Source organism: Siphateles boraxobius, unplaced genomic scaffold (genome assembly GCF_051911475.1).
Source record: "Siphateles boraxobius isolate OS27281-9 unplaced genomic scaffold, OSU_SipBor_1 12, whole genome shotgun sequence".
Classification (NCBI taxonomy): Eukaryota; Metazoa; Chordata; class Actinopteri; order Cypriniformes; family Leuciscidae; genus Siphateles; species Siphateles boraxobius.
Window position 1 is genome coordinate 13,127,883 of NW_027508722.1, and position 15,405 is coordinate 13,143,287.

Sequence of the window (15,405 nt, forward strand, 5' to 3'; positions counted from 1 at the left end):
ACAATTGGGTATAAAATATCAAATAAATGTGTATAGCTTTGGGAGAGTCTAGCTTTCTTATTCAAAGAGTAGCCTATTGTGTCCAACCTCAGTCAACAAAATCATAAAATTGGGTTATTAGCAAACTAGCATTCATGAATGAGATTTTGTTAAAAATGTAGGCTAAGTAAATTAATTAAAAGCACTTTTCATCCTCTCCATATTCAGTGAAGCCAAAAAGTAGCCTACACTCTCCTAAAAACTGAGAGGTCGTGAACGGTGATAAATTTCAATATTTGACACCACAATACAGATGAAACTCGAAATGTAGAATATCGTGCAACAGTTCATGTATTTCAGTAATTCAAATTAAAAGTGGAAACTAATATATTTAGTATATATAACTGCATGCATGATTATACTTTTCAGAGGGCCGACATTTCTGTATTTAAAATCCTTTTTAAAAATTTTTTTTTTATTGATTTCATGTAATATTCAAAATTTCCTGAGATTTTGAATTTGGGGTTTTCATAAGCTGTCATCAAAATTATAACTTTTCACGATATTCTACTTTTTCGAGTTTCACCTGTATAGCTGAATAAGTACAGATGGAAAAATAAATGTAAGGCAGTTGCATTATAGTTATTACAGAAACTGCAGTTTGTGTTATAGTATAGTTTTAGTATGTTAAATATTCTTTCGACAACTACAAGATCCAGGAGGCGACTTTTCATGACGTAATTTCCTAAGGATGAAGGGGATTCAACGCTGTGCCTGTATTAAACAAAATAGGTTAGTATTTCCTATAATCTCAGAATTCGTTAAACATTAAAGCTCACGAACACGATCGTTCTTTAAAAGCAATGTAATTTGTTTTTGTTTTACAGCTTTTAGAGTATTTTAAAACCGTAACTGCGAATATACACAGGCGCTGTGACGACAGATTCCCGCTTGCCTTTCCGCCAGGATTTAAAATGTCAGTTGCAGGAGGCGTTGACATCACATCCAGCAATACAACATAAATATAATGAATATGTTGAATTCCCGCATTTAATGCAGACGTTGACTTTGACGTTGAAATGCTTAGTTATAAACTTGTAGTTTAAACTTCTGTCGCATTTTCAGGCTCGAAAACATGTCTCTGCCACCAGAAAAAGCAACTGAATTAAAACAAATAATTCATGACCATTTGATCAAGGTAAGTTAAGATGATACATGCAAATCATAACGTAAATTATGTGAACGTTACGTGTCCGTATGTGACCGTGCGTAAATTATTTATGTCAAAAACCATTATATTCCTGTTTTACAGAATTGTATATTAATATTTGAAGTAATTTTGTAAGTCTAAAATAAATGCATTACTAAAATAAATGCATTACGTTTCACCCCCCGATGCATTGTGGTTTTTATTTTGTGCTGGTATATTTGGGCGGTTGACATGACAACCACCCATACTACGCCTACACTTTAGTTAATTTAGACCAAAAGGAATGACTGTTCTTTTAAAAAAACAATTTGTCACGCTGCAAGAGCATAAAATGTGATTACAAAGTTATGCACTTTCCCTTTACACACGCACAAATAATTAAATTACAAGCAAAATCACAAATAAATACAATATAACAAAGATACAAATTAAATCGACTGTGCTTTTCAGGTAACGTTAGGCCTAAGTTAGGTCTAACAGTAGTTTTTAGGGAACGTTAGTACCTACAGAAATTTAATAAACGAAGCAAATGTAAATTAACACTGCATAGTCTTCTCTTCACTGTATAAATTAAGCATCCATATTAATTAATCCTTATTAAAGTTACAAAAGTGAATCAGTCAGGAGCAGTGAGTGATTTCAGAAGCAGCAGGTATATCAGGCTGCTGTCACTTTAAGAGTGAATGCACGGATCTAACGTTTCTCTACTGTTTATATTCACTTAAGATATAACCGACTATGTTTACTAGGATTGGAGACTTTTGTGTAAATTTGTACGATCAAGCGAAAGAGAGCTCAGTTTAGTATTCACATGCTGTCCGACGCGGCTTTCTGGTTGTGCTTCGAATGTGTGCTCACGCAAAACTTTACACACAGAATGCGAGTAACGAAATAAACTCCCTTTTGTGTCTTGTTGTCAAGGCTTAAACTTTTGTGACGATGAAGCACTGGCCCGTCAATTGTCCCTAGCAGCGTTCACGTTAATAATGCATTGTTAGAATTCATAAAAATATTACCGGCCAACTGGCGAGTTATACCGTTTCATATCGCCAACGCTGATTTTTACTTGCATTTGGCTCTTGGTGAGTGTTAATTTTAGGCCCTTCACACACCCACTCACATTTGTTTCACTATATTAGTGAGGACTAATTGAATAGACTTCCATTGATACTTATAGCAAGTATTGATAGTGTGTGGGATTTCCTTTAGTTTTTGAGATTTGACTTTTTTGATCTTCTCTCCTACGCAACTATATTTTACCTGCAGGTGTGTGATGGTAATTGTTAATTGATCATCTCACAATTCTGAAAGTCGTAAAGTCAGAATTGCGAGATGTAAACTTGCAATTGTGAGAAAAAAGGCAGAAACAAGCTTCCTTACCCTACCCCTAAACCTACCCATCACAGAAATATTTCACTATATAAGTGAGGACCTTTGGCCCTCATAAGTATAGCTAAACCTGTACACACACATATACCTAAAACTTGATCTTGAAAAAAGTAGTTTAATGTTATTTGTCAACTAACCCATTTTCAGATGGATATCCATGGTAAGATTCGAGATGTTTTAGCGGAGACAGTGAGGGGTGACGGGCACCATGCACAGCGCTCGCTCTCTGAGGAAGACTTCATACATGCTCTTCAGCGGAGGGGAATCGTAGATGATGTGATGAAAGATCTCCACTTTACAAATGTGGTATGAGTATTCTGATTTTTGAACCTGTATTGCATACATTGAGATTACAAAGAAGAATGCATCTCCTCACTGAAACGCACATTTTATAGCTCTTTGAATACTGGTTTCTCACCAGGATGTTCCTCACACTGAAGCTGATACTGTGAACAAGTCTGCGACCCGTTTTGTGGACAAGAACATCACACAACTGAAGACAAGTGAGTGCTTGCTTCCTTGTGAGGGTCGTCATTTACTCACCCTCATATCGTTCCAAACTCATAAGACTTGTTCATCTTTGAAACACAAATGTAGAATTTTTTGTATGAAAACTGAGGGATTTCTGTCCCTCCATTGAAAGTCTTTTCCACTAAAACTTCAGAATGGTCATAAAATTCATGCAATCATGGTTGTCATTGTTGAGTGAACTAACCCTTTAAAAACTTTCACCAGCTAACATCAGTCCACTACGGAGATACCTCTACCTACAAGTTCTGGGTGGTAAGGCATTCCTGGAACACTTGCAGGAGCCAGAGCCTTTACCTGGTCAGGTGTGCTCTACATTCACCCTTCATCTCTACTTCCGCAACCAGCGCTTCCGCTCCAAACCAGTCCCATGTGCTTGTGAACCAGACCTACAGGAGGGCTTTCTTCTGGAAGTCCACAGAGATGGCCCAGGTTTCTCATGCAACCCAACTTATATTAGCAGTCTATAACGTACTCCTCCTAATTTCAAGAACATGTGTAAAGGCTAATGAAAAAAATATGGTTTTAAGAATCATTCTAAGTGTAAAAGAATAGCAGAGTCCACAGTACACCTATAACAATATGGGACAGAGAAACAATGTCGTTGGAATCACTTTCTCAATGATTTTTTTCCCCCAGCTGATGAACGATAAAAGCATTGACAGCCAATCTGAATTGATTGGTCATCTGAAAAGATGACCAATCGTGGCGATTTCTGTGGTCGTGGCTCTTAAACGTTGGTCCTACGTTGTACAGTGAGAGAGGTTCAAAGGCATCCATTGTCACGGTCTTGGGATCAAAGATCGCCTGCGATAATTTTCTGACAGTGTCATAGATTTAGCATGATCATCTCACAGTGTGTTTGTTGCTACGACCTACATCTGCTGACTAGCCAATAAAAATGCAGCATGAAAAGGCGTATTGATCAACGCGGCATGGCGCTTAAACTTAAAACCACTTAGACTCAAGCTCCATTTAAAAAATTGGCATGCCAATGTTGGCCTCTTTTCCCTAGCAATGACTGTCCATCTTCTCCTTTTTCGCTTACTCTTCTTTTTTTCAGTGCACATAAATACCAAAAAATAACTGGCAATTTGTTGACCTCTAGTGCATGCTGATGACGTTTCATTTTTCAATGCTTACTTGCTTCGTAGCCTGCGATTCAATAGGTGTCATCATCATACAGTCTACCTACATGTCATACCCAAGTTTATTAGATCCATGTCGTACAGATTTGTAATGATCTTATAGGATTGCTGAAATCGCACAGTCTGTAGCAGGCATAAAGAGTTTGAGTATTTAAAGGGATAGTTCACCCAAAAATGAAAATTCTGTCAGTAATTACTCCTGTTGTTCCAACCCCGTAAGACTTTCGTTCATCTTCGGAACACAAATTAAGATATTTTTGATTAAATCTGAGAGCTGTCTCACTCCTCTATAGGCTGCTAGGTAATTGCATCTGCCGGCCCAGAAAAGTTATTAAAGACATCGTTAAAATAGTCCAAGTGACTACAGTGGCTCAACCTTAAGTTTATCAAGTGACGAGAATACATTTTGTGCGCAAAAATAAATAATAATAAAGACTTTATTATAAAGGCAACTATTAATTTTCTTCCGTGTGGGCCTCTGATGTGAGTTCACAAGAGCGACACGACGCATGCGTGAGAACTGAGAAGATGATGCAGATGGGTCTCGATGTAGTGTTTAAAATGGTTGTAAAGTGTGCATTTCCTGGATGTCCGAATCGTGAGAAACCAACGAGAAAACGTAAAAGTGCCTTAGCAATGGCGCAAAATGAATGGCTTACCTTTCACACTTTCCCATCAAATGATCGTGAGCGTCATCTTCTCAGTTCTCGCGCATGCGTCGTGGCGTTCTCGTGAACTCACGTCAGAGGACCACATCGAATAAAATGAATAATTGAATAAAGTCATTATTTTTGTGTTTTTTGAACACATAAAGTATTCTCTATGTTTGATAAACTTAAGGTTGAGCCACTGTAGTCACTTGGACTATTCTAACGATGTCTTTACTAACTTTTCTGGGCCGGCAGAATGAAATTACCTAGCAGCCTATGAAGTCAAAAATATCTTAATTCGTGTTCCGAAGATGAACGAAAGTCTTACAGGGTTGGAACAACATGAGGGTGAGTAAATACTGATAGAATTTTCATTTTTGGGTGAACTATCCCTTTAAAGCCATAGGCAACATAACTGCTGCGCGTTCCTATAATAAACAGAATGATATTGTGTGTTGGTGTGGATGCTGATATTGTTATTGTTAAAGTTATCTTTATAGTTATCATTCCTTGTGTGACAGGGCCTTAACTCTGGTATTGTTGTGTTACAGGAGATGCTAGCAGGATGGCTGATGCTACCACCATGTTGTCCATCTGTGATCCAGTGCATATGGTGCTGATTAAAACAGACACGTCTGGGGACACAACACTCGTTTCTTCTTATTTTCTTGACTGGCGGACAGTTCTCAGTGCTCCCAATGGAAAAAACGTTGTCTCAGTAGAACTACTAGGAGTGGGTAAACAAAAGTTCAAAAATACTTTGCACCCAAAATATCATTTCTGTTTTAAGATATTTTGAAGAATGTTTTGTCCATACATTGAAAGTCAGGGGAGTCCAACTTTGAACCAACTAACTTTCATTGTATGGTCAAAAACAGTTGAAACACTCTTCAAAATATCTACTTTTGGACATTTTTCCTTTTTGGTTAAACTATCCCTTTAAGTTGTTCATCCATGAAAATTGTTAATGGGCATGTATGTGTGCTTATGTATTTTTCTCCAGGCAGTGAATGTAAAGTACCTGCTGGTGTTCTGAATCTGAAGTTGGAACTGTATCCTCCCCTTACGGAGACCTTGAGTCCTGATGTCATCTCCACCCAGGTAAATCATTACTATATTAATGCTTCAGTTCATTTAAAGTCCCTGTAAAGTCAAAATGAAGTATGTGTTCTGAGTTTGTCATATCACAGAAAAATGTGTTATTAGACACCCAGCCAAATTTGAATGATAAAAAAGCCGGCAAGTACATAAAATAAGCTATCAAAATCTTGAAAAAATGAGCAGTAGTCTCTGCTCTCAAACGCTGGGGGCGTGTCCGCAGGCTGCGCTGAAACCACGCCCACTCGCGGGACAGCGGCCGTTGCCACACTCAACTGTCACCCGCTACAGCCGGAATGGATGCTCCTAGCAGCTTATTAGGTTAATTATAACATAAGCACACAAGGCGACTTATGCCGAGTTCAGACTGCACGATTTTAGCCCCGATTTTGGCTCGCCGACAGGTTTTGAGAAATCGCAGACAAATGCCCGAAATCACAGGCAAATCGGTGCTCATTCACGCGAGTGACAATCAGGCAGTGTGAATGAGCAAAGACGCGATCTGAGAGAATCGCCGACGAGTCACCGACGCCTGTGAGATATTTGGCATGCTAAATATCTGGACCTGTCGGCGATTCACAATCCCTGCTGTGTGAAAAGTGTTCTGACTGAAAACTACATCGGCGATGACCAACAGCCAATGAGAGAGCAAGATACAGGACAGCAGGATGTTCAGGGAGGAGTTATAGACCAGAATATCAGTATTTTAATAGATAGGCCTATATTTACAATTATATCAAACAGAAACAAAGCACAAACATTTGCATGACCAGCAGCAACAGCAGGACATTTGCAAAATTATTTATTTACCCCCAACTCTCTTTGCAAAACACAGTCCTTGCTCCCCTCGTCTTCCCAACCATTTCCTCCTGCATAAACAGTTTTTTTTTCTCATTTTCGCTGCAAATCACCGCACAGACAATTTGGATCGCAATCTTCTTGTAGGCTATCATTTTTAATAACAAATTCAGTGTCGCGCGAGAACTCCGGTCCCACCTCTTCTTGATGTGATCGTTTTTAGGAAATTTAAATAAGGACACCGATCTGTTTTGTATGTGATCGCATCCAGGTAGTACGCAATTCCGTGACGAAGACATAGCTAACTAGCAAACTGTAGGCTGTAGTAACTAATAATACTGACAGTAACTCGCGATTGAGCGGCAAACTGATGCGAATGTGCTCTATTTATGTTGTTAGGGGAGCGGCCAGCCTCAGGGGCTCCAGTGGGTCATCAGGTAGGGGCGGGGCCAGGAGCTCAGGGGCTCCAGTGCGTCATCAGGTAGGGGCGGGGCCAGGAGCTCAGGGGCTCCAGTGCGTCATCAGGTAGGGGCGGGGCCAGGAGCTCAGGGGCTCCAGTGCGTCATCAGGTAGGGGCGGGGCCAGGAGCTCAGGGGCTCCAGTGCGTCATCAGGTAGGGGCGGGGCCAGGAGCTCAGGGGCTCCAGTGCGTCATCAGGTAGGGGCGGGGCCAGGAGCTCAGGGGCTCCAGTGCGTCATCGAGTACCCTTTTAGCCCCGCTCAAAAAATCCGTAAAATATCAATGGTGAAAAACTGTTTAACGGTCTATCTCCACAATTCAGTACTTCACAGTTCACCGTCTTTGTAATTTGTTTTAGCAATACATTTCTAACATTTATAATGTGTTTAGAATTTTTTTTTTAAATTGCCTTTACAGGGACTTTAAGTCTTTGTGATTAGCTCCAGCCATAACCATGTAATAACCGGTCCCTATTTACATTATAGGGGAAAAAATTGGAATTATGTTGGTAATGCATAAACAAAAGTTCATATTTGTAGAAACAGCAGTTCTATTGCTAAAAGGAGAATGCAGATAATGAATCAAATGTTTCTGGTTTAAAATATTCTGCAATGTCTTGCCCCATAGACTTCCATTGTATGTGTATTAGTGTAAACATGATTTATTGTGTTCTTCTTTTTCTTCTTCTTCCGCTCCTGAGTCTATGGCAGACCATAGAACCGTACATAGGACATTTATGAAAATAATATGTTAAATAAAAATAAATGAGGTGAACATTCCTTTTAAGGAGTTTTGGTTCTCTAAACATCATTTGTCCAAAAAAGGTAATGGTAAATCATCAACAATGCTTTCTCATTCTTGTAATTTCTCTGTTTTTACAAGGGTTTTATCTGTAATCGTTTGCCTAAAATAGAATGTTTTTTTTTTTTTTAACTCATGGTCTTTTTCCAGCAATCCCTGGAGAGACGGAAAACAGCAGAGAAGGAGAGGCTGTTTTTGGTGTATGCCAAACAGTGGTGGCAGGAGTTCTTGGAGATTCGACCCTCACACCAGTCCAAATTGGTGAAGATCTTTGCACAGGTGACCTTACTGAGGGAGCACCGTCCTGGTGAATGATGATATAAGTACCTATTGTTGATTAATGCTTGTGCATAACAGTATATGACTCAGATGTCTTATAATACTTGTGTGTTTTCCAGGATGAAAATGGTGTGAACCGGCCTGTGTGCTCATATGTACGTGTACTGCGTGCCGGAAGGTTGCTTGAGAGTCCGCGGCAGGCGGCACGTTTCGTTAGCCTGTTAGCTCAGGAGAGAGCGCCTATGGTTGGGGGAGGAGTCAGGCAGGAGCAGTGGTGCTCTATGATGGCCTTTCTGTGCAGGAACAAGGCAAGACATCCTGTTAAATGCTGATCTAACACTAGCGTTTGATTATTCAGTTTCAGTGCTCAGAGTAAAATATTAGAATGTACTGTTTCTATGAAACGACAAATTTGATTACATTTATTAACATGTTTTTTTGTTGTCAGGGCGAATGTGAGGATCATGCCACGTTGCTGTGTAGTCTGCTGTTGGGATTTGGACTGGATGCTTATGTATGTGTGGGCACTAAAGCCAAGAACATTCCACACACCTGGGTCATGACCTGCGGTACAGATGGCTCCATCACCTTTTGGGAAAGTTTCACTGCACACAGGTAATAATGCATACATTTTTATTGTTCTTAGTTATCTTCTAAACTGCCTCGAACATGGCTCCAGACTAAAATAAAATGACTGAAAAGGTTGTTCTGCCTGTTTGAAAAAAGGTCAATTATTGTGTTGATTATAGTCTCAAAATGTCACCCACCATGCTCCCAATCAAAGTTTCTATTACACGCAACATACAATCCAAAAAGTAAAATCAGCATTAACACAAAACTGTTTCATTAGTGAGGTACAGTTCCCCTGTAGTGAAAATCAAGCTTTTAAAGTTGTTTATATGTCTATGTGGTGTTTTTAATATGCGTTAAGACAAACCATGTACAAATTCATAAGTCAACACCATTGCTGAGAATTTTCTCCTTAAAACTGCAGTGAACCAAAGACCGTCTCAAAAACGCGATTTGAAATCGCTGGTGTTTCTGACGTCACAAACTACCTTGTAACCAATCACGTCAATGTGTGATCAACTAATGGATCTTGTATTCTAAATGAATGCATGTATTCTAAATGAGTCAAGGGTGTAGATTTATATTCAAGCTATTTTAAGGCATGAAGAATTTTTTTAAAGGAAAGACATTTTTAAATATGTAATTTTGTTGATCAAAGATAGAAGGGGACTTTAAACATTTTTAGAATATCATTATACACTCACTGGCCACTTTATTACGCATACCTTGCTAGTGACTCTGCTTCGTGGCAGAGTTCCAACAAGGTGCTGGAAACATTCCTCAGAGATTTTGGTCCATATTGACATATTCACACAGTTGGTGCAGATTTGTCGGCTGCAAATCTATGATGCGAATCTCCCATTCCAGCACATCCCAAAGGTGCTCAATTGAGATCTGGTGACTGTGGAGGCCATTTTTAGTACAGTGAGCTCATTGTCATGTTCAGGAAACCAGTTTGAGTTGATTTGATCTTTGTGACATTGTGTGTTATCCTGCTGGAAGTAGCCATCAGAAGATTGGTACACTGGTCATATTGGGATGGACATGGTCAGCAACAAATAGGCTTTGGTGTTTAAACGATGCTCATTTGGTACTGAGGGGCCCAAAGTTGTGCCAAGAATATTCCACACACCGTTACACCACCAGCCCGAACCGTTGACACAAGGCAGGATGGATCGATGCTTTCATGTTGTTTGACAAATTCTGACCCTATCATCTGAATGCTGCAGCAGAAATGGAAACTCATCAGACCAGGAAATATTTTTCCAGTCATCTATTGTCCAATACTGGTGACCAGTGTGAATTGTAGCATCAGTTTCCTGTTCTTTGCTTACAGGAGTGGCACCCGGTGTGTCATTTTTGGCTGTATTTTTTTAGATCATTCTCTGTAAATCCTAGAGATGGTTGTGCGTGAAAATCCCAGTAAATCAGCAGTTTCGGAAAAACTCAGACCAGCCTGTTGCTCTTAAATCACCTTTCTTCCCTATTCTGACGCTCTGTTTGAACTGCAGCACATCTTCTACATGCCTAAGGCCGTGTGTCCACCAAAGCATTTTTAGCCAGCTGAAAACGCTGGACGTTCTGCTGAAAACGTCTAGCTGTGGGCGCTTGAGAGCGTTTTGGCAGCGCTGCATTTTTTCAGTTTTAGACGATTCGTTGCTATGATACAGAATATCCGCAGCACAGTTACTTGTAACTGATTTCGTAGATAATTTGTTTCATACTAAATTTATTTTTCATCCATTTTGTTCGGTTAGCGCTGCTGGTTGACGTCGTTGTTCAGAAAGAATGTTGTGATAGTTGGTCGGTGTGGTATTTATCCCGCCCCTCCTACGCTATGATTGGACGGCTGTGTAAAAAGTGACAGTGATGAGCGCAGCGTTTTACCCAAAGTTGAACATTTTTCAACTCTCGGCGACCAGTGAAAAACGCTGGGCGCTCAGCTCTTGAGGGTTAAATACACGCTCAGCGCCTCAGCGCTCATGGCGTTCTAAAAATGCGGCGCTCCCATTGAAAACAATTGGAATTATACGCCAGCTGCGTGAAAAAACGCTTTGGTGGACACACGGCCAAAATGCATTGAGCTCAAGTAACAGTTTCAGTTTTTTTTTTCTTCTTTTTTGGAATTAGGCATAAACTAAAAATTATTCGCAGTTCAGTAAGTCATAAACACTGTATGATTTACCAAGCAAGCCTGATTAAAATCGATATCAAGTTTTAGGCTGTTTTGTGGAAATGAAGATGTAACATATGCAAGATTTGTAAGATCAACAAACCTCCCTGTTAATTTGTTGATATATTGCTTTAAGTCTAGCTTTCCTGCTTTATTTTCTGTACTAGATACCTCCACCGTCCAACAGACCCAGACGCAGCTCCCATGGTCCCCCAACCAAAACCCACCCACCCTTACCGGACACTCGGCTGCGTCTTCAACCACAAGACGTTCTTGGCGAACTGTCAGCCGTCAGATGCTGTGGAGCTGTGTGTGTTTGACTTCACAGACGGCTCCCGCTGGAAGGCCATGAGTGAGGAGGCCGTGAGATCTGTATGTGCTCCCGGCTCCACCTCTTCTCTTCCGCCCACTCCTCCTCTCTGCTCTCCTTCTGTAGTTCCCAATGAGGCCAGCAACCAACTGGAGCTGGAGATGCGATACCTATTAGCAGAGCATAGGAAGGTAATAAAAACACATGTTCAAACAACCTTTGACACAGAAGCAACTTGTGTAATGTGCATTTCTGAATACATTCATAGCGAACTTAATCCTAAAATGAAAATTCCGTCATCATTTTGATCCGTCAGTCCAAAAATGACCAAAAAAAATGCAGTCTTTTGAAGCTGTTCAAACTACTGTTCAAAAGTTTGGAGTCAGTAAGATGTTTTTCAAAGAAGTTTTTTTATTTCTATTTTTTTATACAACTTTAAAAAACTGTTTTCTATTTTAAAATGTATTTTTTCCAGTGTTGGCAAAGCTGAATTTATCATCATTACTCCAGTCTTCAGTGTAATATGATCCTTCAGGAATCATTCTAATATGCTGATTTGCTGCTCAAGAAACATTTCTTATTATCAATTCAGTTGTGCTGCTTAATATTTATCTGTGTACATTTTTTTTTAGGATTCTTTGATTAATAGAAAGTGCCACATTTATTTGAAATGGGTATACATATTTTTTAGAAGTAAAATAGAAGCACACGTCTTTATTGACACCTTTGAAAAAAAAAAAAACCTTACTGACCGATAGTGTTTTCCATTTCCACTGACCATTTTTCTAGTGCATACAAATGTTGTAGTTAATTTCAGCACTAATTGTTGTAGAGCTGTTGTTGTTTGTTCCTCCTAAAAAAAATCTATTGTATGACTTTAGAAAACTTGGTATATCGTGAAACTTGACATACCAAAAAAATGGAAATGAGAGACAGAGTATTCTTATTTATATGTTCAGTGGAAGAAAGTGACATTTGAGTCTTTTGGAGCAACATGATTAAATCTCAGTTTACTACTTTCTTGCAATTGAAAACCCAGCAGGAAACTATGGCTGACAGATGAACTTATACTTGGATACTTTTTAACATGCTTTTGGAATTACTAAGTGTAAGGTCTGTCTGTAGGATCTTGGTCTGGCAACGGTCTGGGATGATCACCTGTCATACCTGCTGTCAGCAGCGCTGTCGGCGTATGAACTGGAGCGCTGTACAGGTGTGTCGTGTGGAAACGAGGAGTTTCAGGATGCTGTGAGAAGGGCGGTGCCCGACGGACACACTTTTAAAGGCTTTCCTATTCATTTCTTGCACCGTAATGCACGTAGGGCGTTCGCTACCTGCCTCAGGTACCTTCACAAACAGATCTACCCTTAAAATGTGTTTTTTAACTGATATGTCTTAAAACGAAAAGCTGTTTAAACAACTAACATCTACTAACTTGTTCTCTTCTGTATCACTCAGGTCACCGTTCTGTGAAGAGATTGTTTGCTGCAGAGGGGATCATGTGCGACTGGCGGTGAGGGTTCGTGTGTTTGCTTATCCAGAGTCAGCTTGTGCCGTATGGATCATGTTCGCTTGCAAGTACAGATCCGTGCTGTGACTGAAAGCAGCACGATATTTCACCTCAGGTTTACAGAATTCACAAGTCCTCTGACTGTATGCTAGGTTTAGAGTATTATTATGAGTTTTGGAATTTACATGTATATGTTATACTATCTATGCTGTTCATGTATGTTCAGTACAACAGTGTGTGTGTGTTTGTGTGTGTGTGTGTGTCATATGGAAACTATTTCAAAATGGTATTTATGTATATATTTTTCTAAATAAATTTCATGATACCCTTAATTGTTTTTAGCTTGATTTCTTTGTTGTTCCATTTAAATCACCGCTACTTACTACTTAAAGGTTGTCAGTTTTACGTTTTTTTTTTTGGAAACAATTATCTTATCTTATGTTACCAAGGCTGCATTTTGTAAAATCAAAAATATTGTAAAAATATAATTACAATTTAAAAGAACTGTTAGAATGATTTCTGAAGGATCATGTGACACTGAAGACTGGAGTTATGATGCTGAAAATTCAGCTTTGCCATCGCAGGAATTTGGAAAATATAATAAATAGAAAACAGTTCTTTTAAATTCTTATAATATTTCACAATATTATCTCAACCTTTTAACATTTTTAAAAATGTTGAGTGGATCAGATTTGATATTGCATCATAAAATTATGTTTTTTATTAGCCTAAAATATGTATGGAACAAACAAAGGTATTTCCACCCTCTTAAGGACACACATGTGTATCATTTAAATGTCAAACATGTATTGTATTAATTTGTTCTCAATATTTATTGTCTTTTTTCCCAAATGACAAGTCACTTATTTATAAATGTAAAAGAGTGATAATGAAGTGGCTTGGAGATTATTACATTGAAATTTTGGATCTGTGGCTAGGCAACTCCCTTGCTCTTAATCCCATAGAGAACCTGTGGTCAATCCTCAAAAAATGAGTGGACAAGCAGAAGTCCACAAATTGTGATCAACTCCATTCACCAATAAGGCAGGAATGGATCTTCATTAGTCAGGATTTTGCCCAGAAGCTGATATCCAGCATGCCAGAGCGATTTGCAGAGGTTATGAATAAAGGTCAGCACTGTAAATACTGACTCTTATATTGAATGTATTTGCTAATAAAAGCTTTTAAGACTCATTAAATGTTTATCATTGTTTTCCAGTAAACAATAGAAACGTGTGAAAACATAATCTACAAATACTTAAGCAGCAAGCTTTGTGAAACACAAAATTGCCAACTGGCCAATTATAACCAACCACAGAACCATGTCACAGCAGTCTGAGGACAACCAGCCAGCCGTCTCACCGTTGTTGGGGAGGAGCTTAAAGCGTCAATAAAAGAATAGTTTACTTAAAAATGAAATTCTCTCATCATTCAATCACCCTCAAGTTGTTTCAAACCTGTATGAATTTCTTTCTTCTGCTGAGCACAAAGGAAGATATTTTGAAGAATGTCGGTAACCAAACAGTTGATAGACCCCATTGACTTCCATAGTAGGAAAATAAATGCTATGGAAGTCAATGGGATACATTAACTGTGTATTACCGAATAAATGATGACAGAATTTTCATTTTGAAGTGACCTATTCCTTTAAGGGTAGTTGGGTGGGGGCTCTAAACAAGTTGACTTTATATTAGCAATGTTTTATTTTGGCCAGGAGATGGCAACATACTCTTAAAAAAGAATTGCACAATTTTAGACTGGATCCTATGGGAAAGAAGAGCCGATATCCTAATTCGTCCTCATTCTGCAGCATATTTATTGAAACTAAAGCAGAAATGTATGATGAGCTTGCCTTCTCTTTTCTAAGAACTCTAGGATGACCTTTGTGATCATATTCCTCTTTCCATTTAAGAGCCATTAGCGAATCTGCCCAAGTATTCAGAGAACCCGCATTAGACCACAAGTGCACATTATCAATTCATTATTTAGCTCTCCAAGGTCACATGATTGTCTCTTCCATAAGCTTCTAATTAACAGGTACCAGTTACCATGGCTGCCAACACCCAATTCCACTTGACACATATTTGTGTTGTACACAAACAAATATGCTTTTACTAAACAATGGTATTTTGCTTAAATCTTGAAATGTGGTTTGATGATTAAAGCGCTAGTTATTAGAATTAATTCATGCTGATTAAATACATTTTTGCAAATAAATTAAATAGCATGCTGGGTGGAAATAAAACACTGGTTAGATATCAGAAAACGCATTCTGAAGTAAATTAGCAGCTTGAAGTAACGAACTGCAAATGAGCATTGTAGAACAGACATTATGCATTCAGGCCTTACTTTTCAGTACTGAAGAAAAAGTGTTAGATTTCCGATTCATTAGTTGCTAAAGGTAAATAACTAGAATAACAACATGCAGTAAACTCTAAAACTATACAAGCGTGTTTATGATTGTGATAATAGATTACAACAATGTTATAAATACCAGTTTGCA

General features: G+C 38.8%; 1 protein-coding gene across 1 annotated transcript; it reads left to right on the top strand.

Annotated features, from left to right (window-relative positions):
- The first annotated feature begins 943 nt into the window (after positions 1-943).
- On the top strand, positions 944-13,234 carry cep76 (centrosomal protein 76). The gene is made up of 12 exons (XM_077208248.1): positions 944-1,177; positions 2,726-2,884; positions 3,000-3,081; positions 3,314-3,538; positions 5,456-5,641; positions 5,908-6,005; positions 8,211-8,339; positions 8,459-8,647; positions 8,788-8,954; positions 11,250-11,583; positions 12,518-12,735; positions 12,851-13,234. Exons 1-12 carry the CDS (start codon positions 1,115-1,117, stop codon positions 12,987-12,989), a joined length of 1,989 nt encoding a protein of 662 aa, XP_077064363.1. The 5' UTR covers positions 944-1,114; the 3' UTR covers positions 12,990-13,234.
- Positions 13,235-15,405: the final 2,171 nt, after the last annotated feature.